At 37.5% G+C, this 27,983-nt stretch overlaps 4 protein-coding genes across 8 annotated transcripts; all 4 read left to right on the top strand.

The window, feature by feature from the left end:
• The first annotated feature begins 248 nt into the window (after positions 1-248).
• On the top strand, positions 249-9,841 carry fam133b (family with sequence similarity 133 member B). 4 transcript variants are annotated; one of them, XM_084738464.1, is made up of 11 exons: positions 249-406; positions 1,550-1,647; positions 2,797-2,875; positions 3,099-3,218; positions 3,306-3,338; positions 3,525-3,596; positions 4,720-4,818; positions 4,969-5,010; positions 5,214-5,306; positions 8,414-8,464; positions 9,110-9,841. In XM_084738464.1, exons 1-11 carry the CDS (start codon positions 383-385, stop codon positions 9,203-9,205), a joined length of 807 nt encoding a protein of 268 aa, XP_084594590.1. In that variant the 5' UTR covers positions 249-382; the 3' UTR covers positions 9,206-9,841. The 4 variants fall into 4 exon arrangements, with proteins under 4 accessions (XP_084594590.1, XP_084594593.1, XP_084594592.1 ...); XM_084738467.1 differs by having other exon boundaries at positions 5,214-5,303; XM_084738466.1 differs by having other exon boundaries at positions 4,972-5,010.
• A 1,852-nt stretch (positions 9,842-11,693) lies between these two features.
• On the top strand, positions 11,694-14,611 carry LOC146312896 (progranulin-like). The gene is made up of 6 exons (XM_084738469.1): positions 11,694-11,840; positions 12,153-12,302; positions 12,400-12,693; positions 12,804-12,977; positions 13,618-13,764; positions 14,046-14,611. Exons 2-6 carry the CDS (start codon positions 12,153-12,155, stop codon positions 14,172-14,174), a joined length of 894 nt encoding a protein of 297 aa, XP_084594595.1. The 5' UTR covers positions 11,694-11,840; the 3' UTR covers positions 14,175-14,611.
• Positions 14,612-15,212: 601 nt separating this feature from the next.
• LOC146312897 (progranulin-like) lies at positions 15,213-19,426 on the top strand. 2 transcript variants are annotated; one of them, XM_084738462.1, is made up of 6 exons: positions 15,213-15,294; positions 15,556-15,702; positions 15,827-16,129; positions 17,178-17,351; positions 18,333-18,479; positions 18,638-19,426. In XM_084738462.1, the coding sequence occupies exons 2-6, from the start codon at positions 15,556-15,558 to the stop codon at positions 18,764-18,766; spliced, it is 900 nt and encodes a 299-aa protein (XP_084594588.1). In that variant the 5' UTR covers positions 15,213-15,294; the 3' UTR covers positions 18,767-19,426. The 2 variants fall into 2 exon arrangements, with proteins under 2 accessions (XP_084594588.1, XP_084594589.1); XM_084738463.1 differs by having other exon boundaries at positions 18,336-18,479.
• Positions 19,427-20,670: 1,244 nt separating this feature from the next.
• Positions 20,671-26,164, top strand: LOC146312898 (uncharacterized). The gene is made up of 7 exons (XM_084739928.1): positions 20,671-20,918; positions 22,271-22,366; positions 23,181-23,333; positions 23,514-23,639; positions 23,816-23,848; positions 24,536-24,694; positions 24,790-26,164. Exons 1-7 carry the CDS (start codon positions 20,729-20,731, stop codon positions 25,509-25,511), a joined length of 1,479 nt encoding a protein of 492 aa, XP_084596054.1. The 5' UTR covers positions 20,671-20,728; the 3' UTR covers positions 25,512-26,164.
• Positions 26,165-27,983: the final 1,819 nt, after the last annotated feature.

A 27,983-nucleotide genomic window follows, 5' to 3' on the forward strand; every position in this document is an offset into this window, starting at 1 on the left:
GAGAGAAGAGACTTGAGCCCCAGAGACGTCAAATTAAACTTTGATTAATGTGATATTTTGCAGGAGATTAATTTTATTTTATGAATTGTATGATTTTTATTTTATTTTGTTGCATTATCTGTTTGAACCTGACTGAAAAGCTATGATAAGTTCGTGCTGATAGCTATTTTAGTTATTTGTTTGTTTGTTTATCTTGTATTGTACTAGTGTTAGGTGCTTACACTCCATGCCAGTTGGTGGCAGTAATGCACCATCCAACATCAACAGAAGAAGAAGAAGAGTCAGGTCCTATTAAAGTCTAATGTGTGGCTAGGTCAATGCTAGCTAGGTAACACTAATGGTTGTTTTCTCTTTTGGATATTTTTTTCATTGCTAACTCGACATGGGCAAAAGAGACAATCGAGTGGTGAGTTATTTTACACATTTACACAAAAAGTATTGCACGGTCGGTTAGATTTTATAAGCCAGCCAGGCTAAACATTAGCAGAGCTTTTAGCGTAAGCACAGTAACTAGCACTTGCTTGTAACGTCTCCGCTACACTGATGCTAGGCCGAGACAATGGTGTCTTAACATGTCACACTGAAAATTCAAAATAATGTCTTTCAATTGGTTTCAACATTTTTTAGGTTCGAATTGCTTGATATATCTTGTTGTAGCTAACATGGAAATGCGAGTCTTAAGCTCGATTGTACTAGCGCTAAGCTAAAGATGCTAACTTTAGCTCCCAACATTTTGGACAATGTTTTGACGTGGTGATGTTGCGCAGTGTTTTACACAGCCTTGAAAGACTAGCAGACAACAATTACATTAATAGCATAAATGGTTAACTAAACTTCTCAGCGTTAGTCCAGTAGTTTAGTTATAGTTCACTAATGCCCTTTTAACCACCTTATAACTGCTGCATATTTTCTCTTGCCAACATTGCATGTTCAGTGTACTGGTACTATGGCTAATTAGGTTGATTGGAGCTATACTCCAAGTATTTGGTACAAACAACAGTTTATTAGATAGTCTTAACTACAAGCTGTGGTAGTCTTATACAAACGCCCTGCTGTAGACCCTGAACTTCAAATAAAAATGTGCAATGGGGTTTTTGTATGAGCTGTTTTAGAGAGATGTTTTCATCTGTTAAAAGCTCCAGTGATTAATTGATTGTTTGTCAACTAGTAAATAAAATGCCAATAATTGTGATATTGAATAATCTGTTTCAGTAAAAGTCAAACATCTCCGATTCCAGCTTCTGAAATGTGAATATTTTCTTGTTTTGTTGATACTCTATATCAGTCAACTGAATACCATTGGGTTGTAGACGAGCTTGGCTTTGGATAACTGGGATCAGCTTTTTTCACAATGATCTGATGTTTTATAGACCAAACAATTAATCGATTTATCGCGAACACAATGGACAGATTAATGGATAATGAAAATAATTTTTAGTTGTAGCCTTTATACTGTTAAAATGCATAACTGGGTATTTATGCTCTCAATATGTGGAGTCTGTGTATTGTAATAACCTCCATGTTGAAAATCTTTTTCTCTGTTTTCCAGGCTTACATTAACCCCATTGCTGCTGCACGAGCCAGGGGACCGGCACAGAACTCTGGACCAACCATCCAGGATTATTTAAGCAGACCTCGACCCACATGGTAAGTAATGGGCAGACCTCCTCACTGGCCTACTAAAAGAGATTAATGTCTTTCTCACAGTTGCATTGTACTGTCTTCTGAGTATTATGTTGCATCCATGTTGCTCAATATCACAGCTAGATATAGCACTTTAAGCAGGTAATGCTGGGAGGATGTTAAGTTTTTCTAGTTCATGGCTCTCCCTATCAAGAGCCAGAACTCACACTCATCTTCTTGGCTAAGATAAATAAAGAAACATTTAAAGTGAAAGTTAAATTATCCACAGCTCATTGGTTTGGGCTCTCATGGACATAAATTATTTCAGATTGATTGACATACATGATTTTTTATCTGGCTGTGATGTAATAACACTTGCTCTCATTGGCTCAGTTTGAAGACATTGTGGTACTTAATGCATCCTTCTTCCTACATAGAGATTTTGATTAACATTGGCTTCTTCAAATTCAATGTCACTGCAGCAAAAATGTGTCCATTTTCTCTCTTAATAGTGTTTTAACCAATGAATCTGAGTAGATATAGTTGCAACATAAGCTTTATTCCAGAACAGGGTACTCTCGCCATACTGCTGGAGGTCTGCTTTCATTCATTGCTCCAATGCGTCAGTTATAAATTATGCAGATTGGGCTGTCAGCCTCATCATCTAACCCTTTTACTTGTGTATTTACATTTATTGGTCCTCACATGAAATATTCAAAATGTATCTGGGAGCATGAAAAAGTGGAGTGCATAAATAATTTTGCTACCTGCAAGTAAAGAGCTTCCAGTCATCTTATAGAAATTAAAATTGAGATTGATGAGAAAAAATATTGATTTTCTTTTTGCCTTTTGAGTTTTCTGATCCTTTCATTCCACTGTTTTACAAGGACATGGATATGTCAAATCTTATTGCATAAAATCTCATATCTAATAAAATTCAGAGTATTAAGTCTAAATGAATTGTATTCCAATCTTAACCACCAGGGGGCACATTTATTTAATTAGCTGCTACACTCTGCTGCCAGCATGACAGTTCCCTTTTGCAATATGCTAAGAGCAATGTGATTTCAGTTCTCCTAAATTTTAAAAGAAGTACAGGGGAGACAAAATACCAAGATCTGTCAACACAATGTTCTGTTGTGTATTTCAACTGATTTATTGTGTCTTCATTAGGGAGGAGTTGAAAGAACAGCTGGAGAAGAAGAAGAAGGGCTCCCGAGCCCTGGCTGACTTTGAGGACAAAATGAATGATGTATGTTTGTATTGTGTAGTCTGACATTTAATGGTCATCACCAGTTTCTTCACATTTATGACAGTCTATAGCCATAGTGTCCAGATATGTCAGTCTAAAAACTGTAATACAAAACCGTTTTCATTTGGATGAAGGTGTAGCTGCATATGGAGAACACTGAGCAATACACTGTGGCAGATGGATACTTTTTTGGATTATTTACAACTATTTTTTTTCCCCACAGAAATGGAGGAAAGAGTTGGCAAAAAATCGAGAGAAGTTGTTGGGTGGAAGTGATAAAGACAAAGAGAAAGACAAAAAGACGACGGACAAGGAAAAAGAGGAGAAGAAAGAGAAAAAAGAGGCATGATATTCCTCCTTTATCAGACATTTGGATTACCCTACTCTTAAAACTTGCTTTTACTCATTTTGGTTTTTCCTTTGTGTTTAGAAAAAGAAGAAAGAGAAGAAGAAATCTAATAGGGTGAGGAGAGACCTCCAGTATTTTGATGGCCAGCTGTGCCACAGTACACGCACACACTCACACATGTCCACTGCCTGTCCTTTCAGATGGTCTCCTATTTAATCCTCTTACTGTTGTGTTCTCATTTCCAAACAAGCGAATAACCTCAAGTCTAATGAACCCTGCTTTCATTGTGTTTTGGTCAAGCATTCTTCATCTTCCTCCTCCTCATCGAGTTCTGATTCTTCCAGCAGCTCCTCCTCAGAATCTGAAGACGAGGTAAGACATTACAGACTTCAATGTGCACTACCAGATATTGTCAACCTTTAAGCCAGCTGCTGTAATAAAGAAGCATAGTGCTTCTGAAATAGAGACAAACATCCAAAGCTGCAAACACCGATTGATAATAAGTGTTTGTTACTGTACGCTTGTGATGTTCTGTTATGGATTTCTGTGTGGTAAAACCTCAGGAAATTTAAAGCTACAACAAGACATTTTTAACTGGTTATGAAACATTCTCAGTTTATTACTGTTGCCTCTATGTGACCTACATAAAAAGACTGCCTATTTCTATATAGTTATTCTTGATGCCTGCCACTGGGTCAAATTATTTTTTAAAAATATCTCATTTTGCTGTAGAAACTGTTTCTCAAGACTGTAGGCAGGTCATGTGTGATTGATATCTCCCTCAGGAGTACCAGCACAGAAGCTAAGCAGTGAACTGCCGTAGACACGGTCAGCAGCAAAATACATTTTAGCTACCAAAAAATATATATATTAGTTTAAGTGTATGCTATATTTAGAATATATTCACCACTTTAGTTTTCTGTCAAACGGCCTTTTCCGATGGGAAACTGAAGCCACCATCTAGTGATTATACATTGCAGAACACAGGATTTGCTGAACTATTGCTGCCTCAATCAGTTAGTTAGTTTGCTTTATTTTGTCACTTTGTTTTTTTTTTTTTTTTCAACACATTAGTTCAGAACTAAATTAATGTTACTTGCTGTGGATTGAGGCAGTGATAGTCCAGCAAGCAGGCTTTGAGGTGGAATAAGTGGGAGCAGAGAGGTTGCATCCGTTTGAGCAGGACAGCTGGTTTGGATTTTTTTTTAATGCTTGTTTCATGGAATTAATTGCTCAATTTTTTGGGGGAAAAAAGCACAAACGATGGATTAAAACCTATTTCTAATACTTCTAGATGCTCACCAGTTTCTACACAAGACCTTAAATTACATGGTTAGAAGGCTGTTGTGGATTTGGGTTTCCAGTGGCTTAAATAAATGGTCAGAAATAAATAGGACTTTGCAGTATAAAGCTCAGACTGATCACTTAAAAAGGCTGCAGCTTTCACTGGTAATGCAGCACTACACTGTTAAACTGTTTCTATTTGTGTGTTCAGGATGAAAAGAAGAGTGTGAAGAAAAAACGGAAGAGAAAGAAGTCATCAGCCAAGAGAGCATCAGACAGCTCAGAGGAAGAATCTGATGCTGAAAGCAAGGTTTTTCTATTATTTTTTAATAGCACTGTTAGCTTAATTTGTTTGAGCATGTACAATCAGGTTATGGTGTTGAAAATGTGCTGTCAGTTGTCCTACAAGTTATTTAAATGACCAGAGTTTAATCTAAATACTGTTTTTTTTCTTCCCAAGAAGAAAAAGAAAAGAATCAAGGAAGAAGGGGACAAAGAAAAGGTGAATAACTCATATTCACACACTCAATTAACTAACTTTTTGATGTGTTTGCTTTGCTGACATGTGGGTATTTCCACAGATGTGATGCTTTCAACTGTAAAGTTATTGCACTTCTTCTACCATGTTCTTACCAGTCAAGGTCAGTCGAAAGCCAGGTGTTATAAAAAGCTTCATAATTGTGCTGTAACTCTTGTGTCTGTCAGGATGACAAGAGCCGTAAAAGAAAAAGGAAGGCTGACCGAAGTTATAAAGATTCATCATCAGACTCCTCTGTGGACTCCGAGGGGGAGGAGGTAGTAAGTATTATTCTCATATGATGATGCTACGTGACAAATGTTATTCACAGACAAACATACCATTAATAATTAAGCCATGTTATCACTTCTTTGTTCCTCTTTTGCCTCTTTGTTCCTCTTTTAATTTAAATTTGGGGTTAAGGAAGACACCACAGGTGAAGCAGTATCAAATGGATGTGATACTTATGCTGACATGAAAATCTCACAGTATTAATTTATTTGCATCTGTTAAAACGGTTAAATCAGACTCACAACGGTGTATTAATGATTGGCTAGATTGTTTTGTTTTATAGCTGTTTTGTTTTCTCAAGAATACAAACTAGTATCATGAGTGTGCCTTTCACACAGGAACAGAAATCACATGTATGCCAGCTGTCCTTTAGTCTGACTCATAGGAAGTAGGCTGTTGGTATAAGCCTGCCATCGTGTGACTATTTTTGTTGAATTCTCCTACCCTTCTGCTGTTTTCTAAATCCCCATGGCAGCATGAAGCAATACCAACCTCCAAGCTAGCTATACTTTGCTTTAGTGTTGTGCATCTTTTTGCTCTAGCAATGATGTACCGCTGATATTGACTCTCCACAAGCTTCTTTGATAATGGTTTAATAAAGTTCTGCTACATTCAGCTACACACAGCTTTTATCAGCTGTGGTCAGCCAAATGCAGCTTCTTTGATTTGATATTTGACTCATCACTGCAGTTTCAATAATGTTTTGATTCACTGTGCTGCCCTTCTTCACTGATGATAAAATATCTCTTTATTAGTTTTGCAGTGAAATGCTTAAGTTATGTTTGTCTTTCTTATCAGTAAAAGTCGTATAACATCATCAACATATGTTTTACTGGTTCATGTGCCCTTTATTTTGCAGAGATTTAGCTATTTTAATGCCAGGGGTTGCCTCCCCATGTGCAAATATTCTACACCATCACTGAATCCTGGGCTTAGCGCTGCCCACAGTGATTGTGATTGGTTTAAATAAGTACAAACAAGAGTATTTTTTCCCCCCTATGCCATAATAATAACATTTCTGCCAGACTTTTCTTCAGCTCTCACACAGTGCTAAAAATCAGCTCTAGTTTTTTGAGGTTGGTTTGGTTTGTAAGGATCTGTAACAAAAATGAAAATGTCAGGGAAATGATACAAACCAGCATCATTCTGTTTTCTGTCCAAACGAACAACAGGATCAGTGCAGTGATAGCCCTTTCAGAAGACCCAGATCATGTGGGTCTACTGAGGAGATATCCAACCTGAGTTGGACACATTCATAGGAGTCAAGGGGGCATAGATTGACCTCTGGCTGTCACTGTTACAGGAGGCTGTACAGTATAGTTCCCTGAACTTTCACACACTTACATGACACAGTTGAAAAATGCTCTTAAGTTTTAGTTTTACTTCCTACTGTACACTGGTACCACAAGCTTCCTGTCCATCTCTTCATGTGGAGTCGGATAAATGATTTGAATGGCAGTATATATATTTTTATATATATCTAATTTAAAAACATCTATTTATGAATGGCTGGCAGTGTTTTACCTCCATTCAACCTAAATCAGGAAGAGGGTCGTGACTCCAGCTTGGCCCATTTAGATTGACAGCAAAAGAGTTCACCTCACTGGTGAGGCAGAGTGCACACTGCACTGGAGTCAGTGAGAGCGAGAGAGAAACAGAGAGAGAGAGCAGGTCAAGAAGATGTTAGAATATCAATAAGTAGAATAGTCTTAAAATACATGAACCAACACCATCTAAAAATGTAGCCACTATCAAGCCATTATGTGGCGTCTGAACAGTGAACACTTGCATGTTGATTCCGCTGGCCACTTCTGTGCCGACAGAAGTGTTTCAGCAGCCGAGTGTTTTACCTACTTGATCTTGTCTATTGGCTCAGATTTTCTTGATTTGGCCTGCTCTCCTTGCTTTGTGGGTTATGTAGTTCATTCTTGTCTGTCTCTGATCACAAGTCTGCATTGGGTGTTTTATCTTAAACTGTTTCTGCTTTTACTGTGTCTGACTTCCTGTCTGTTTGATCTGCTCCGTGCTGATTGACGCTTCAAATATATATATATATATATATATATATATGTATGTATGTATGTATGTATGTATGTATGTATGTATGTATGTATGTATGTATGTATGTATGTACGTATGTACGTATGTATGTATGTATGTATGTATGTATGTACGTACGTACGTATGAGGCAGAGTGGAGCAGAGAGCCACTACTGGGATGCGCTAAGGCGCTGCTGGCGTTGTGTAGAATGGCAGCAATCAGCTTTGGCTGATGTGATGCAGTTCTAACACAAAGCAGCCACGCCTGGTGAAATTAAGCCATCACCGGGAAGGGGCAGGAGAAAAACGTTATTGAGCATGGAAACATCGAGTCAGTCAGTTGGTAGCACTGGGCCCTTTCTTATCGTCGCTGTCCAGTGAAAAACCACTTATCTCAAAAATGTCATCATTTCAGGAGCTAAGAAAAACAGCCATGTTTTCAGCTTTCTGTCAGTGGATTTTTCAGATGATCTTGTGGTTTTGTAAATGGTTTGTTTGGCTTAAGAAATAGGAGAATTGTCTCAACTCATAACTCAGTAACTTCAGTTTTATCAAAAAAAAAATCTGAACTCATCTATCATTATGTCTTTTAAAATCATCAGCAACATGGAGATTTCAAATTCAGTTTTAATTTTTTTTTTTTTTCATGAACGATATGAAGTAATTTCATCAGTTTCTGTTAATGTTTTTTGTCTTATTACTGTCATATCTTCTTGCAAAAATAGCTTGCCTATGATTTGTTTTTTTGGCCGATACTAATACTAAAATGTTCCTGTGCCAGTCTGAGCAAAAAGCTTTAAAACTTGAAGTGAAAGGAGAGAGAAACTGGTCATGCTAACCATTTGTGCTCAACAGTTTAGAAGACAGCACTTTGGCTCAGAACCAAATGACCATATGAACTTGTTTTGGAAGTTAAAATTCTGTTGAAAACCTAACTACTTTTGCTGTTGCAGATAATTGTGACACATGATTGTTGCATTAAAACGGGCTTTTTAGAATATGGTATAACCAGTACTTCCTTTTTCTGTGGCCTCATTTCAACTTTTCCCTCTAACAGGCTGAAGCCAAGAAGAAAAAAAGAAGTAGCGAGGAAAAGGAGAAAATCACAGTGAGCCATTTAATTAACTTCTTTTTTAGTGTTACGGTACACAAAGAAGAAATTGTTTTTCAGAACTTCATTGTCCACATGGGGCTTCCTCATAATCAGTGAGTCACAAATAAGACAATAATACAAAACAGGACAATTAGATAAAATAAAAAACAATTAGTTTTACGTACAAATTACACATAAGACAGTATTAAAAAATTAGAGTCTCTAAGTCTTGACTTAGACTTGGGACAGATGACTACAAATGACTTGAGCTATTAAATATTTTCAATTTTCTAAATATTGATCAGGTATGTTTTGTTTTTGAAACATGATTGGAGGATTTTCAGTGCAGTGCGCACAAACCTGGCAAAATCCTAGGACGCGGAAGACTAGCAGAGGCAAATGCACAAGGCATCAGTTGTGGAGGGGGCGAATCCAAAAATAATAATGACTTGTCTCATAGCAGGGACTCAGTTTGCTTGATTCTCACCACAGTAACTTAAGATTGCTTCAGACTTGTTTGTGACTTGCACATGTGACACATTACAACTCCTGACAGCTACACCACATACCAACTTCATGTGTTTATATTGTTCATCCAGCTGTAAATGTAATGCTTAATTTCAGCAAAAAGTACCAAATGTCAAATGTTTATGTTCACAGGATAAAGCCAAGAAGAAGAGGAAAAAGAAGCACAAGAAACACGGCAGAAAAAAGAAAAAGAAGGCGGCCTCTCAGTCAGACTCGGAGCTCGATTAACAACCGTAGCTTTACGGTTGTCTCATCCTCCCGACAGTTTACTAGTAGTGTTATTTTTGCCTTTGACTTCTAAAAACTTCTCCCATCCAGCTCCGGTCATCACGCTTGAGCAAGAGACCTACAGACTTGCAATGCTGGGGTCCTGTGAGTGAAGTGGAATAGAGGGGGGCACCCATCCCTCTCAGTGGCAACTACTGGTACATATCTTCCGTTGACTTTTATCACCATGCTTTTTGTAGATGATTGTTCTTTGAGTTCCACTCAACAACAGGACTGAAGTGAATTCCCCCTTCTTCTTTTTTTTTTTTTTAAATCCTCATCTTGGAGATTTCAGTGTGAGCGGCACCTGCTTTCACCTTCAGTATGCTGGCCCTCTCGGAGTTACTCTCTCGGCTTCAAACCTGACATCTTGCATCTCTAGTTGCTAGATGAGGCTGTTATGCTAGTGCCTGCGTCATGCATGTAGATCTGATGACCTGATGTCTCGCCAGCCTCATATTGAAGTTGGACTTATGATATGAAATGTCAGTTACGCAGTCAACGTTTATACAAGGGATAATTGTTCAGAATTCTTACACTGCAGTGTAAATGTATAAATGATGGGAATTCATTAATAAAGTATTGTTTTAGCCTTTATTGCTGTTAGTTGCAACCTTTATTGTCAGATGTTTATTTCAAACCACACATTGGTATGCTCCAATTACAGTCACACACTGGATTCATTTTTATTGTTACCCTCTTTTTATATGAAACCGTTATACATCTGTTTCTGCACTTTTACTTCCTTAAAACTTAAAATTGAGGGAAGCAGTACTGCAAAAAAAGTACATGGCATCAAACCAACGAGATACCCAACCCACCTGTAAGATGCCACATGTTGTTATTTCTGACTTAAGAGGGAACCATTACTGCTAATAATTTAAAAAAAAAATCCATGAATTAGTTGTAAATGTACTTGAATCACTAAAATAATAGGAATATTGCAAATATATATATATTGGCAAGTAAGTCTTGCATCAAAAGTTAAGAAAAAGTGTCATCAAAGTAATGGATTATGAACAGTGAGTGGGTCATTGTGGTAATGCACCCTCCTGTTGAGGTTTATTTCACAATAATGACCAGCTCACTGTACATTATCCTGCTTATTACTTGACTACTTACTTTAAAAGAAATCAATTTCATCCAAAGGTTTGTTATTTGGAAATAACAGACCTTAGATCGCAGTGATTGACAAATCATGATTGTGTATTTAATGAAGCTATGTAATAAATATACTTAAGTATTGAAAAATGGCACTCACTAGGCAGATTATTATCTAGTTGTATTTTTTCCTCACGCATAACATGCAAGAAAAATTTTAGTGAAGCTGGTTGTGGTGGAGCCAATCTTAACTTATGTAAGTTAAAATCTTATCTGTAAACCAGGGTGCAAATTTTTTTCTTAAACTATTGAATGTTCAAAGTTTACCAGCTGCTCTATAGATTAACATTACTTTTTGTCTTGTGAGTGAAGCAAATTTACCAGCCACTTGCATATTTTATCAGCATTTTGCTGACATTATTTTATACCCTTCTGCAAAGTAACTATAAATGTAGTGAAATAAAAAGTACAGTATTTTCCTCTAAAATGTAGTGGAGTAGAAAGTAGCAGAAAATGGAAAAACTCAAGAAAATGAAATGACTTGCAAATCCTTTCTTAACCCATATTCAATTGAATACCATACAAAGACAAGATATCTAATGTTTAAACTGACTTTTTTTTATTTGTAGATATACATTCTCTGAAATTGACACCTGCAACACCTTTCAAAGAAAATTGGGACAGGATTTTACAACTGTAATAAATCACCTTTTCTTTTAGTGTGTGTTTGAGAACTTACAAATTATTTAGTTCTTGACAGCGAAATTCTTTCTTATTCTTACTTGATAAACAACTCAAGTTGCTCAACAGTTCAAGGGTTCAACATATTTTTCCCTTCACAGTGCACCACCCAGTTTCAGTGGGAGGCAGATCTGGACTGCAGGAAGGCCAGTCTAGTACCCGAACTCTTACTACTAAGCCACACTGTCCTAACTCATGCAGAATGCGTCCTAGAATTGTCTTGCAGAAAAAAGCAGGGCCGTCTCTGAAAAAGATGACAGTTTAGTTCTTAAACTGTTCCACTATATGCCCATGCAGTTTTTCCACAAAGTGTTGAACCTCTTTCTGTCCTAGCTTATGAACGACTGAACCTTTTGATGATCCCCCTTTCATACACAAACATGATACTTAACATGTTATAAATCCACCTGTGTAATGTTCCGAACAGTTTTCTGAAGATTGAAGATTGTGTGATTGGAAGAATGTAACTATATCAAAGACTAGGATGAACTTATTTTTGTTATGTCTTCCATGTTTAATCTTGTAGGAAGCTGTGTGTTTGTAGACAGTGTTGACTCAAACTGTTATCCAAATGTGGTCAACTAGTATGAACTATTTACAGAAACACTTACCATCCCAATGCGGTGTGATAATCCACATTTCGTTCAGAGGGAGGTTCTACCCTGCCATATAAAGAGCAGTGCATCTGTGGTGAACTTAAGAGGAAGTGTGAGACGTGTGACAGTAAGCAGTTGAATCACTTCTCTGGCTGAAGGTAAGTAAAAAAATAAATAAATTAGAGCAATGAAATCCTTTCTTGGTATAACTCTTTGTGTGATACTTTATAAACAGTCAGTTTTACTGCACTGTTCAGTGAGGTTGTTTTGAGTGAGTCAGTGAGCTGAAATGAAACTGAAAGTTAAAGCAAGACGAACAAAGTGGCAGTAAGTTTCACCTTTGATTCACAAAATCTGACTTGTAAACTGAAAAGAATTTGCAGTCTTTATGGTGTTTTTTTTGAACAGCGCATAATGTATCACCTTTAACTCATTCAAACTAAACTTAATTTGAAAACACTCTTCTACAGATGCTGAGGATAACTCTGTGCTTGCTGGTGGGAGTGTTTGCGTGGGAGTTTGCGTCCTGCTCCATCACATGTCCTGATGGGAATGTCTGCTCTGATTTTGCCACCTGCTGTTTGACTATAGGAGGATACAGCTGCTGTCCATATCCAAAGGTAGGTCACATATGTCTAGTAACAACTGATTTTGATCTGGAAGACTGATGGGAATATTTCTGCCTTAATCTGTGCGTCTGTATTCATGCATCTTCAGGCTGTGTGTTGCGCTGACTTGGCCCACTGCTGCCCTCCAGGGTTTCGTTGTAACCTGGTCACCCACTTGTGTGAGAAAGAAAACCAACCATGGGTGAACATACCCATGGTGAAGAAGGAGGCTGCAGAGGAACCAAGCACACCCGTGTCTCCCGGTCTGGAGCTGGAAAACAACCACATCTCAGACCAACAGAAGAGTCCAATTGTCCACTGTGACAACTATTACGCCTGTCCCGATGGCACTAGCTGCTGCAGACACCTATCTGGAGCCTGGTGGTGTTGCCAGTACTCTCCAGTGAGTTCACCTGGACACCACTGTGCAATAAAAACGCTTGCAACTCAATTTTCAGTCTTATAATTGGTGCTATTCTATACTGATTGTCATGTAAAATGTGTGCCTTGTAGGCCAGGTGTTGTTTGGATGGCAGCCACTGTTGTCCATATGGCTACGACTGTGACTACACTTACACACACTGTTTGAGGCAGGGCCTGCCATATCCTTTTGCTCCCAGGCGAGCTCCGTCTTCAGTCCCCGCGGTTCTCATTTCAACTGTAGCGGAGGAAAGCTCTTTGCAAGAGGTAGGACATACCACAGTAAATGTACCTTTTTTTTAAGTGGTGTAGTTTCTCATTTAGTTTCTTGCTATGGTCTTATCTGCTGGGATAATAGTCAGGGGCTGGCATTTCAAAACCTTTAAACTGGGTTAGAATTATCCAGATTTTGGAATTGCTTTATTTTGCTATCCCAGATAAAACTGATCTTGTAGGTTTTGTGTTGGTGTTCAAAAGATTTTTAGATACTGCAAGATTAGGGTTATAGAAAAAAATGCAATCTTTGGACAGTCCTACATCTGTTGGTCAAAGTAACATTTCTTTAACACATGCATGTGAAAATGTTGGGAAGTCTTCTTCTTCTTCTTCTTCTTTTTCTTCTTCTTCTTCTTCTTCTTCTTATTATTATTATTATTATTAGTAGTAATAATAATAATAATAATAATAATAATAATAATAATAATATATCAAAATTACAAATTGATTATCATAGCAAAAAAAGCAGAAACAGAGTTTTCAACACCAAATTTAATCCAAATCCGTTTCCTGATTTTGTAGGATCCAAATCTTCTGGTTTTGATTTATTCCTATAAGGATAATTCTGATCTAGATTAAAGATTTTGAAATCCTGGCCCCATGGTGTTGATCATTTTGTGTTTTCCTTTAGCAGACACCAATGACAGCACTAACAGAGGCCAGGAGCAACAACCGTGAAGCTGGAGTCATTCGCTGTGATGCCAAGTTTTACTGCTCACCAGGGTCAACTTGCTGCAAAGGAACCAAGGGCCAGTGGAGCTGCTGTCCCTACCCACTGGTATGGATTGTACTTCAGATTTTAAAGCCATCAGGAAATAATGCTGCAGTGATCTGAAGGGAAACAATTTGGTTCAAGTATTCAGACAAATAGGAACATAGATGGTTTAATGCACAGAACAATAAATGTGTCTGCCTGCATCATGAGTGCCACGAATGCAGCTGATGTAGGTGTGAATGTCCATATTTAGACTTTAAAACTAAACTGCTTATCGTCTTAACTGAAGTAAATTACTCATCAGTGCTGTATTTTTTCTAACACTAAGACTTGTTCTGATTCAGGGCCAGTGTTGTTCAGATGGACAGCACTGCTGTGAGTACGGCTATACCTGCGACCCCAGCTCCTCGACATGCAGAAACTGGTTCTCTCAGATCCCCTCAGGAACACAGGAACGTGCCAAATCAGGCTAAGGACATGTTCTTAAGTTTGTGCACCATGACAGCTTAGTGACATCCCATAAATTTCAGTAACCAACTTCAACTTCTGCAAAAGTTTGTATCTATTGCACTAGTGTAGTAAGTATGTTAAAAATGTTTTTTAGAATGATTTTTTTTTAATATATTTGAATTTTTTTAATGTTTTTTTCCTCAAAGAAACAGAAAATTGAATACATGCAAACATATGAAGATCTTTTAATAAAAAAAATATAAATATGTGAGTGATTTTTGTTTTCATCTCTCCTGTTTTCTCATGCAACCTGGAGTGAATATGCCAACAGGTGATAGACCACTCGCCTGTGTTTCCCAGAATTTGAGAAGTGGCGGGAAAAAGGGAAAAGTCACAGTGAGCCAACTGTTTTGTATGTAGAATCTTTTATCTGCAAAGTAACTATAAATGCAGAGGAATAGAAAATGTATTGGAATAGAAAATGGAAAATGGAAAATGGCAGAAAATGAAACAAATCAAGTAAAATACCCCACTGCCCTACTGCAGGCTGTATTCCATTTTATTTTAAATTGTCAGATGCATGAATTTTGTGTTTTCCTTTACATAAATAAAGACATTCCCACCAGATTAATGCAGAAAAAGCACAAACTGGTTAATAAAAATTCCCTTGAATGGAGGAAATTAAGTGTTTGATGCTCAAAATTTCCCAGGCTTGTGGGAGCCTCAGCTGATTTCTTGAAAAAAATGTTGTTTTTCTCACTCACTGTGGCTTTAAAATAAATGTGACAATAAAGTTTGAAACATTCAGACTGTCTTTTTTTTTTAAAAAAAAAACAAAACAACAACATTGAATGAGGTTTTACAGGCAGATCTTGTGACTGGAGCACTGTAGTGGTATCAAAGGTTAGTGTGGCTCATGAAATTGTGTTTAGTCTTTGAGCCGAGCGCATCAAACAATGATTGAACACTCCTATTAAATTCCAAGTATGGTCAACAACTGTGAGCTTGTAGTCACAGGACACAGGGGTGTGTTATAAAGTTTAATCTCTGTTCGGTGGGAGGGTCTAACCTTCCTTATAAAGAGTGTCTGTGGTTCAGTTTAGATTAAATGTGAGACCTGCTGAGTCACATCATCTGCAGAAGGTGAGTTAAATACATAATAATCCATGAATCTGTATAATCTCTGTCAGTATAGTGCTTTATAATCTGTCACTTCTATCTATTATTACTGTTCAATTGTTAGGAAGATCTTAGTACAAATTAAAATTAAGCAGAGTTACAGCAACATGGGAAGAAATTCTCATGGACAGAAAAAAAGAAAATAGTTATGATTTTATTTGATAAAACATTGTATCACCTTTATCTCATTCAAATTAAACTTCCTATAAATACACTCTTGTACAGATGTTGAGGATAACCCTGTGCTTGCTGGTGGGAGCGTTTTTGTGGGGGTTTGCGTCCTCCATCAAATGTCCTGATGGGAATGTCTGTCCTGATTTAGCCACCTGCTGTTTGACTAAGCGTGGATATAGCTGCTGTCCATATCCAAAGGTAAGTCACATGTATCAGCACCCAAAGTAACATGACCTCAAGTTATTAACTAACATTTTGGTGTGGAAGACTGGGAATATTTCTTCCTTGATCTCTTTGTGTGTCTGTATTCATGCATCTTCAGGCTGTGTGTTGCGCTGACTTGGCCCACTGCTGCCCTTCAGGGTTTCGTTGTAACCTGATCACCCACATGTGTGAGAAAGAAAACCAGCCTTGGATTAATATACCTATGGTGAAGAAGGAGGCTGCAGAGGAACCAATCATTCCTGTTCTGCCTGTGTCTCCCTATCAGGAGGAGGAAGACAACCATATCTCAGACCAACAGAAGAGTTCAGTTGTCCACTGTGACAACTATTACACCTGTCCCGATCACACTACCTGCTGCAGACACCCAAAAGGCGCCTGGTTCTGTTGCCTTTACTCTCCAGTGAGTTGACCCAGATACCCTTGTGCAATAAGACATGTGACTGTGATAAACTTCTTTTTATCTACTGCTGACATTAACTCAAAGCTTACACAACTCATATGTCAGTGTTTATAATCTTGAATAGTGTTGGTGTTATGGTATCACCTTATTTTAAGGGTTGTGCATGTAGTCATTACACTGTCATAACCACCTATCATGAACATGACTGTTGTCCTTAAGTGTCATTGGTCAATTGCATGATTTTTAATGCAAAGCTGACATTATTTGAGATTACCTTGTTATTAAAACTTTAACATTAACCAAGAAAACATAACCACAACTTAAAGAAACAGTTAAGCTTTATGCTTTAACATGACATTAAACTGTCATATGTGGTTGGTTTTGACACTGACAGTCACAAGACCATTAAAGTGTGTCATGAATATTTTCCTTGACCTCAAGTAAAGGGGTACATTTTGTACTTGTCATTAAGATGTTATTAAGTTTTAGTACGCTATTTAGGGGTGTCACAAGCAGTTTCCTCTGCTTCAAGTGAAGCAGTACCATTTGGACTTATCATAAAGATGTCATTAATAGCTATAAGGCCAGTTTGATGACAGCACAGTACCAAGGTTATTAAGCTTACAGATTAACCTGACAGACTGTTGGTCCTGGTAGTCTGATGTTGATGATGTTCACTCGACAGATAGCAGTTAACTAGTTTATTTGTTGCTGAAGTAGGCTAACCACTGTCTGCTGTTATTTGTAGATGGCATTAACTAGTTAGCTTGGTTAGCTGTGCAGCTAATGTCATGTTAAAACATAAACATGAACAGCTTCTTCAAGTCTGATAATGTCAAATTGTCATAACAAAGACAAATCAAAGAATGGAAACTTTCAGCAACATAACTGACCAAATGACAACAGTCATAAACACTAAAAAAACTCCTCCATGTACATGACAGGTATCATGACATGGTTATGACAGTGTTATGACAGGCAACCCTTCAAATCAAGTATCACCGGTGTTACTTTGTGTTGATTTTTATATAAAATGTGTGCCTTGTAGGGCAGATGTTGTCTGGATGGCTACCACTGTTGTCCATATGGCTACGACTGTGACTACACTTACACACACTGTGTGAGGCAAGGCCTGGAATATCCTTTCATCCTCAGACAAGCTCTGTCTTCAGTCCCTGCTGCTCTCATTTCAGCTTTAGAGGAGGAAAACACCGTGCAGGAGGTAGGACATATCACAGTAAATGTTCCTTTGTATGTGGGGTATGCATTTTCTTGATTAGCCTCTTGATGTGATGGAACATACATGAATACACAGTTTGTTTTTTTTAGAAAGTCAGAACCTGTGAGTTTTCTACATTTTGGGTTTTTGTCCTGGCTTTTTTCACTGGTTTGAAGTGGGGGGCTAACTTGGAAAAGGGTGATGTGAGATGCCTCTGTGCACCAGTCAGGATTTAGCATTAATCTGAATCACAATTCACCTTTTCTCACATGGTGGCGATTTTTCTCTGGCGTTGCAGGTTTGTTCATGTCGGCAGGCCACTGTCAATCAAATCTAACCATGTAAAAAGTCCCGGTGAAGCAGATTAGCTGTGTTTTTGATTGTTAAACTCATAATAAATAAAACAATTGATGAATAATGCCCAAGGATGTCTTTTCCATAGTTTTAGAATAAAATCCATATTTTTATATTACGATGGATCAAATGACTACATATATGTGAAATGTTTCATGTGTACTAACAAACTTACTGAAATGTTACACCCTAATCTGTTCCACTAAACTCTATGAAGTGACACAGTTAGCAAATAGTTAGTAAGTAAAGAGACAGATATTTCTCACAGGAGTTGGTTGAGATGAATATTTGACAAACATTCATTAGATGGCCAAACACACGACTCCAAATGAATGCTAATGTTGGTCCGGATCTGCTGGATGTGTAAACAGGCAGCAGTTTGTTAACACTTTAGCTATATCAAATTAAAAGGTAATAATATGTCAGTATTGTGTTCACAATGCTTTAATACTACCCACAGATGGCTAGAAATCTCAGTTATAGCAGATTCTACTTTGATTGTTGTGTAGTTTGTTAGGAATATTTAATTTTGTCGAGAAATAAAATCAGGTTTTATGGGGCCTAAAGATCTATTATTTGAAAAATAATAGATAATAGCCAAGGCAATGATCATTTTGTGTTAACCTTTAGCAGAAACCAATGACAGCACTAACAGAGGCCAGGAGCAACAACCGTGAAGCTGGAGTCATTCGCTGTGATTCCAAGTTTTACTGCTCAGCAGGGTCAACTTGCTGCAAAGGAGCCAAGGGCCAGTTGAGCTGCTGTCCCTTCCCACTGGTATGGATTGTACATCAAACATAAAAATAAATCAAGAAATGAATATAGAGGCTGTTATGCACAATTTAAAAAAACTGATGGAGCTGACATAGTTGTGAGTGTCGTTGTTCTAACCATACTTACCTTGAAATTAACTTGCTTATCGTCTTTACTTTCAGGGCCAGTGTTGTTCGGATGGTCAGCACTGTTGTGAGTATGGATATGTCTGTGATTCCACCTCCTTGTCATGCAGAAAGGGATACTCTCAGATTCCCTCAGGAACACAGGAACGTGCTAGAACAAACTGAGGATGTGTTATTAAATTTGTGCTTTTTTATTATTTTGGAACATATTTCAGATGACAGTGCAAGTTTGCATCTATTGCACTAGTGTAGTGAGCAGTTGACAGTGTTTTTCAGAATGATATGTTTTATTAATTTGTTTTCCAATGAAGCCGAAAATCACCTCAGGAACACAGGAATGTACCAAAACAGACTGAGATCATCCTTAAATTTGTGTACTGTGACATCTTTTTTTATTTTGGTATGTATTTCTGATAACACTGCATCACAGCCTCAATACAGAAAATTAAAACAAGCTATTGATTTCTATTCCAGATTAATTGTTCTGTATCTCTGTATGTTTTTCTAATTGGGATTACATAATCAGATTACAAAAATAAGGAACATATAATCAACCCAGATTATATTTGAAAAATGTGTGATTAGTTACATTCATTAAGGAATGCTTGTGTCCACTTTTTTTTTTAGCATATGGTGCAATATATGTTTGATTATTAAGTAATCCAAAGGTATTCAGATTTGATTACATTTTTTGTAATCCAATTAATTATTTCATTAATTATGAAAATTGCCATGTAATTTGTATTCATTAACTGACTACATTTCAAAGTAATCTGACCCAACCCTGCATACAGACACCTTTAAATAAAACATATGAAAATGTGAGTGTGTTGTTTTCTGTTTTATCATGCTGCCTGAACTGATTTTGCATATCGACATTTGTGTATATAAAATTTGGTAATGACGATGATGTTGTTAATTTGAAATTCATTTTTTAAAAATTGTTTAAGACTACTCCTATCTGGATATCTTTGTAGGAAAAGAAATCTGTTTATGGATTTGGAATGTAAGTAAGTATTAAATAGGTATTTGATAGTTTCTTCATTTATGTTCCACAGATGACAGTTATCTATATCAAATTTTAATCTTTTTTAATGAATTTATTTGAAAGGTATATTTCATTTATAGTTTTAAAATGTTTTTCTTTATATTTAGGATGAATTGTGAATGTTAAGAATTTTGTTCTGATAGCATTTAATTAAATGAACAAGTGCCACTGGGATGTTTTGTGTCACCTTAATATACCTGTCTGAGGAGCAATTTAAATTATATTTATTAAACTCCTCCAATTTGAGTGTATTACCATTTTCATTCATTATGACTGACCATATTTTTTTTTTTCATCTGGTTTTCCATAAACATATTTTTTCTTTTATTTAATATTACTGGGTTCTTCCACAGTGGGACATTATGGGAGCTAAAATTTTGTTTATACATAATCTTCCAGTATAACAGGACTTGCTGGTGGAGGGCAGAGAGTTTAACAGGGAGTTTGGATACTTCAAAGTCGCATTTCAACAGAAAGTCGATACCTCACAATTTATTGAACACAAATGGAGGTAATGAAAACCGTATTTCTTTACCATTTCTTAGGAAAGATTGGAGCCATTTGACCTTTAATACTCGGTTCATAATTTCAGAATCAATTGCTTTCATCCCACCATCTTCATCAGTTTTGCATGAGTCACCTTTTTTTAATGCAGTGGTGCTTATTCTTCCAAGTAAAGTTAAAGTTTAGTTTGTTTATTTCTTTAATAATCCTAGAAGGTATAGCTAAGGAGTATGCACGGTAGATCAGCCTAGATATATTCTCCATCTTTGTTAATACTGTTGTGCCAAACAGTGTTATATCTCTTTGCAGCCAATTGTTTAGTGTTTTCTTGCATGTATCAGTTATGTTTTGAATGTTGTTTTTCTCGCTAGTCACTGGGTTCTTGGTAATCCAAATTCCTAGGTATCGAGTTTCTGCTTTATCTTTATGAAAAAGTAAACTATGAATTTCATGAAGAGGCTTTTACTTTGAAAGGAACACACGGAAATTGCGTTTTCATCCTGCTGGTTTACTTCCATAGATCACGTGTTCATTGGTCCAGGAGGAAGTGGAGTGTGGAAACAAACAGTGGAAGGATGGGTCAACTCGATGAACTTAAACTATTTGTATCCGAGCGACTACATGCTGCTACTTCAGAAATATTAGGTGCTATTGAGAAAACCATAACGGATTACGAGGAGCAGACTTCCCGTTTGAAGGAAGAAAATGACCGCAATCGCTCTCTGTTGGACATCATCCTCAAAGCCAAGTTACCACAGAAACAGGGTTGGTCCAACAACACAAACTATCTCACCTCCTTTCATTATATCTAACGTAGCTAACCGTTAGCGTTCAAACATCTGCAGAATGTTATGGCTCTTGTTATTCATAATGCTGGCTAGCAGCTAGCACCGCTAGTTTATACATAACAATGAGGTCGCGTTTAGAAAGCAGCCCTTTGCAAAGCCCTCGCGAGATCTGTACGCTTTGGGTCATTATTTTGCAAGTTCTGCGAGCTAATTAACATTTTAACGCTGTGGTTAAATACGGGTAGTCTAAGAACAGGAAGAAAACACTTGTTAAGGGTTAGTGAAAGGTCAGAAGTTGGATTAAAATGATATCTCTCGCGAGATCTTTACAGGTCTGGGGTCTCCTTCTAGGCACGATCCTGGCTTGCAGCTACCACCGCTAGTTTAGCCACAACAACAATGTGGCAGCAGCTGCTGACACATGTCATGTGCCAGTGGACCAGAGCGGGTCACCAGAGGAATTAAGGAAATTGCTAAATGGCACTGCAACAACAGTGGCATACCAAAAGTCACTTGAGCATTTGGTCATTTGGTCATGTCAGGGTGACACATCAGACACCATATGTCACTGAGTAAAACATCTCACATGTCAATAGGCCTTTTTTATAGACAACATTTTGACACTTCACAGTAGAAAAAGTGCAGGTGTAAATAATAGAATTAATAATGGCTGAATTCCCTTTAGCTGCTTCAGCTTCAGGTTGTAGTATTGTGCATTCTGGCTCACTGTCATGACTTAATGGGACACTTGAGTACAACAGAGCCATTGTTAATGATAAGAGGTAACACCTGTGTGTTTTTGTTTCCTTCTGTGACAAGTCAACATGATTGATCTGAAAAAATGGATTGATATAGGCCTGCTGATATAATATCTAGACGAAACTCTGTAATACCACTCTTTTTTTTAAATCAACATGAATGAACTGTTTTTCTACATATCAGAAAGGACTACAGATCCTATGCATGAAGCAGTGCTTGAAAGCAAACACTCCAACTCAGGCAGCTGCCAGCATGGCATGTCACCCAAAATGCCAGAACAATGTGTCACAGAGGTGGCAGCTGCCAGCAACAGTGAATAACAAATTGACACGCCCTCACCATGGCTTCATATGATGGTCACAGCTCTTCAATGTCATTACCAGCATTGACATTCCCATTTTAACACTATCATCTTGCTGGCAATAATTTTGAATTATGCAAATGGCACAAGAAAATGCCAACAGTATATAACTATTTCCTAATTTTTTTTCTTGTTTTTTTGTTACTTCTGTTAACACATTTATACCCCCAGTGCTTTGTTGAAATGTGTTTTGATTGTTGTCTCTGCAGGTCATGACACCAGAAGCACTCCTGAAGCCACTAACCCACAGACATCAAATTCAAAGTTGACCTGCAAGGCCAAAGAAACTGCCTGCCATCCCACTGGTAGGACTTAAGTCTAACAATACATTCTTCTCTTTAAAGGATAGTTCAGATTATTTGAAGTGGGGTTGTATGAGGTACTTATTGATAGTCATGTTACCTACCTACAATAGGTGCCCGTCAGTTCACCCCTAGTTTGAGGAAACAGAGTGGAGCAAAGTAAAGTGGTGAAAACGTACGTAGCATAAACTTAGGAAAGACGTGAAAACGTAGCATAAACTTAAACTGATATAGATTTTTTTAGGTGGACCTTTTTCAAGTGGCTAAAATAAGAATTGTTACGAACCCTGTCCACGTCACTACTTTACTTCATTTCCATGTTGGTGCTCCTCTCTGTTTCTCCTGACTGGGGACGTGCTGACTGCCATCTGCTGTAACTAATACACTGACTATCAAGTACTTTATACAACACCACTTAAAATAATATGTACTGTCTCTTTAAGTAAAATCAATTCATTAAATTATGTGAAGCTCAACAAAATGTTATGAATTTGAAAAAATAAAATAATAAAATCTTGCTGGGAATGAGTCTGAAATCATAACAGTAAGCATTGTTATTCACTCCAGTGTGATGTGCCAAGTTAGTCACTGTAAAAACATTTTATTATTGTTGACTGCAATGTGTTTATCCAGGTGTGACACAACGCCTATTAATTTCCTCATACCGTTGTGTGTCTTGTTCTTTACCTGGAGGGGTAATCGGCATTTCAATTACTCTGTATGGTACAAAGCTTTTGTTGACGTGTCTCATAACTTTAGTAATTAACACCAAGCTATTTTGTAAAGTTACTTAATGAGATCTCTGTTTAATTTCCAGACTTGCAATGTGCCTTCACCTCACGCACTGACTTTCTGAAGTACGCATTCAACGACATCTGTCCCTACTGCCTCAAGATAACTTCGGCCACTGAGACACATCTGATAAAAAAACATTATTTATTTGCTGTTCATTTTGTTGAGAATGGCACTGGTAGGTTTTATCAAAATTGAAATCAAAATATGATGATACTTTGTTTATTATAACAGATTACGTTCGTCTGATTTTCACAGCATGGGTGTGTGGTAAAATATACTAAGACAATGTTCTTGTATGTGCCCAGTCATTTAAGGGGTTTGCTAGTAGTTAACAGGCTGTCTTTTCTCTTTCCAGAAAAATTTGTTGTACCATGTACATGCAAAGACAGGATCCAGGGTAGAAGTCACTGGCACTGCCCATCTTGCCCAAAGATCATTTATCGGAAATGTAACTTCGAGCGGCACCTATCTAAGCAACACTGTATGTACAATTTGCTGATATTTTACCATTCCACTATTTTGTTGTTTCAGTTTTCCTTTGGATAACTACTGTGTAATAGTGCCACCACTAACAATAATGGTAAATGTGTGTTATTTTAATTGACTAAAAGTAATAATTGATATGAATACATATGATTTTGTCTTTTTACTGTACAGGTTATATGATACTGCAGCAAAGCCAAGACACAGGTTAGTATACAGTATGTCTGATGCCCCTCAGTTGTTCACAAATGATGAATTATAGCCTTTTTAATTTTGGAATGAGGCAGTGAACACTGTTACATAACTAATTGTAAGCATTTGTTGCATAAGTACAAAAAAGCAGCACTTTCATAACTATGCATTCATCTTTTATACAATAATGCAGCAGTAATATCTTCTCTGATTTGACATGCAACAGAATAATGCAACCCTTTTTACTAAAAAAAAAAAAAAACAGGGCTTTTGAATATCAAAAATGACTTAACTAATTCTGTTTTTTCATACGCTGAGGAACTGAGGGATTTAGCCTTCAAAACTGTTCATGTGCTTTGTTTCCAAACATTTACTGAGTGTTGTTAAAGAAAAGGTGATATATCACAGTGGTAAACATGCCCTCTATGCAACATGAACATGTTGCAGGCGTCAAATTCAGAATGACCGTAGATTTACAGAAAATGGTTTCAGCCTGAATATTAAATGTCTTGTTTTTGTACTGTATTCAATTGAATTTAAGTCAAGAAGGATTTGTAATCATTTCATTCTGTTTTTATGTTTTACACATCGTTCCAACTCTTTTGGAATTGGAGTTTGTAAATAGTTTTGAGTATTGACTGCAGAGAAACAGATATTTGGCAGCCTATAAATGCAACAAAATCATTGCTCCCCCCCACTTAGAGACCAGTCAGCCCTCTGTCTCTACCTTTGAGGAGGGGGCTCCCCTGAGTCCTGAAAACTGGGGTCAGCAGGAGCTCGGGAGTCTGGACCAGGAGGCCCAACAGGCTGCACTGCTTCTTCAAACTAAAGAAAAACAGGGAAAGGAAACATGGACACAAGGTCTGGTGAAACAGCATAGTATGCCAAACTTCATATTTGCTGCATGTAAAAACTTGTCATGCATATAACTGAACATTTTTTTCTTGTATCCACAGTGAGTCATCCTGAGGTGCAGGATTTAGGGCAACTGCAGATCAAACTTGAGCGAATCCAAAATGTTAACACTCAAGCAGAAGAACAAAGTGTGGAGGCTGACCACGTCCAGTACTCTGGATTCAACACGAACTGTGCAGGGAGTTATATTCATGATATGAGTAAAATCAAGCTTATGGAAAGTGGCAAGGGACATCCTCTTTCTAATCCTTCAGCTCAACCTCTGGAAACTGAGCCTGATAGTAAAACGTGGCATCCAGCTGGGGAATATCAGCACAACACTGAAGCCAAGGCTGACGAGTGGAAGAAGAAGCATGCACCTTCAAGTTTAAAGGCACTCAAGTCAAAGAGGAAAAAGCCTGTGAAAAGATCTTTACCTTCTTTGTGTTTAAATGTAAAGAAATCTACACAGAGCGAGAATCCCACAGGTCCTCATAGTTGTAAAGTCTGTGGAAAGACTTTCCATTACATGTGCACTCTGAGGGAACATGCACAAACACATGGAGCAGATAAAATCCGTATTTGTGGAATTTGTGGAAAACATTTAGAGTCAACTGAAAGTTTAGTCCAGCACCTTCACAGCCACACAGAGAAAAACAAATGTGGCATATGTGGCAAACTATTTTCTAATCATTTTCGTCTGGAACGGCATAGGAGATTTCACAGACCAAAGGGTCTAAATCAACAACGGATATCAGAAATGGACAGTATAACAGCTCCCTAAAAGTGAAGACACGGCATCTTGGCTGCCCCCTGGTGGTAGGATGCAATATTAGTCATATTAATTGCATGTTAATAGATAGCACATGGGCAAAACTAAAACATCAAAGCACGTTATATACATTTTTCCCAAAGGTGGTTTCCATCATTGGTAGCTCTTATCGTGTTGTTGTTTGCCCAAGTGTTCATTTTTTTGATCAGTTTGACTTTAAGTAGTTATCAGATTATATAAAAACAGTGTTTTATACCATAATTAACAGCTGAGACGGCTGTTTGGGCGGGACCTTGATATTGCAGCTCCAGTACTGGTCACTACTACGCAGATACTGGCTTCAAATCATGTCACCAGAGCAAGATGGTAGCTCTCATACCTGGGATATTTTGCCTTAATTTTTGTACAGTTGGAGGAAGTGGAGGTGTGTTGTCAATCTTGCTGTACTGTCATTGGTCTAAATGTCATGTCATTGGTGTAAAAACCACAGATGGGTGAAATCCTACAGGTGTAATAAACACATCGAAACTGCTATGATTTTGATCGACTGCAGTAAAAATCTGAGTGGGAAATAACAGTCTAGTGGTGTGTTTATAGGAGGAATAACTCCGTCCTAGTGCTGAGCAGTGTGTTCATGTTTATTGTGTATTATTGTCAGAGAAGGGCAGTTTTTCAATTAAATGTATTTAAAATACATATTGTAATTTGCCAGGCAGAAAAAAGCAAGATGTAATTTGTAACAAAATACTCCAGGAGCTTCTATTTGTGTATATGAAAGACTTGAAATACCTGTCCCCAGGTTTAAATTGTAGGAAAGCAACCACCTAATCACAGTCTTTGGCTAAATTGAATAAATATTTTAAATACATTTTCTCATACCAGTAGGTTGTATTTTATTTTGATACATTTGATGTGGAAGAATTTGTAATGACATACTTTTTGATGTATTTGCGCCCACCTCTGATTGTTTTCATATAGTTTTGTTGACTTCCAATAAAAAAAACAACAAAAAGACATAAAAGTTAGATTTCTTTCCTGTTTATATTTTTCGTTGTACATCCGTCTGGAATTGAGAGGCTTTTAGGCAGGTATCAAATGAAACCTGGTTGAAATTCACAGTTAGTGAATGATTCAAAATTTCCTTACTATAGTTATCAAAACTTATTTGCCACAGCCTCCACAGTATTTATCAAATCCAGGTAAAAGTACTAAGTGTTCTTGAGCTTGTATGACATTAATCATCATGACACTGAAGTAGACGGTATCTCTGTCACACTGAGAGCTACCTCTTCAATTGCACTATACTATATGTAATATAATAAATATTTACTGGAAATCTTAAAAATGCCACAAAAATTATGTGGGAAATAAAATTTAATTAAGTTAAAAGTTAAGTATGACAGACATTTCAAGTAGATCATAACAGGTATAGCAAGCAGATGGCTGCACAATAAAAAAAAAAAAGTGTGACTCACTATGAGGCTTTTCCTTGTCAGTGACACCTTGGTGCTTGCTCATGTTGGGAACTACTACTATTCCCTGTAAATAATATAAATAGTATGGTTTCGACCTCCTCTACATTAAAAGTGCCGTGAGAAGTGCCATGATCTAGCGCTATACAAAGAAGAAATTACTTTACATGTGTTTTTGTCAAAGAAAATGTTGAGAATGTAGGGATTTATCATCCTTGTTGTTGAATGGGCTGTCCCTCAGTTTGGTGAGAGTTGTCAGTACTTGTGTTTGCTGGGATTACGTTGTGTGCAGTCTGCTAACTGCTGTGTTTCGGTCCCAGCTTTCCCGGTTTGTCATTTTTGTCCCATGATGTGGTGACTTTGTTCATGGCAGGAAGGAAGAGGGGGGAAGCGGCACCGTTTGACTCCGCTGTCCTCAGTCAGTCCCCCCCCACCACCCGGTTAATTTACAGTAACTCCCGGGCGACTTGCTGCCTCCTTTCGGCTTAACACGGAGAATATGGCTGTGTTGAAGATACAAGACCAGGTAATGTTATCTGTTTTGCTAACATTAAACGTTAACTTAGCGTCACTTTTTTTGTAAAAGTAACGCTAACTGGTTAAGCTTAGTAGCTTAGTTTTGCTGGAGTGTTTCGATGCAAGTTAACGTCAGTTAACACCATGTCACAAAGACTGTTCATTTCAGTGATAGCTTCACTAACATTAAACAGCCGAGTTAATTTACGGTGACTTAAACCAGTCTGTTGAATGAAAAATAGCTAATGTCGCGTAGCTCTGCTGTCATTTTCTACCGTTAAGTCAACTGACATGTTAGCTAACCAGCTAGCTGAAACCAGTTAACAGAAAACCAGTTATTAACGTTACGAACCTCGCCAAAGTCCTTGCACGTCATGTTGCCTTAGTTACGTTAACTTAGCTCGGCTAAAACGGCCAGTTTCGTGTCATATCGACGGTTAGACGACCACTGGTCAGTATGCATCGATGTTTGTGACTGTTGGTGTTAGTTTCTCTG

The sequence above is a fragment of the Lutjanus erythropterus genome, chromosome 16 (assembly GCF_056507025.1).
Source record: "Lutjanus erythropterus isolate fLutEry1 chromosome 16, fLutEry1.hap2, whole genome shotgun sequence".
Classification (NCBI taxonomy): Eukaryota; Metazoa; Chordata; class Actinopteri; order Lutjaniformes; family Lutjanidae; genus Lutjanus; species Lutjanus erythropterus.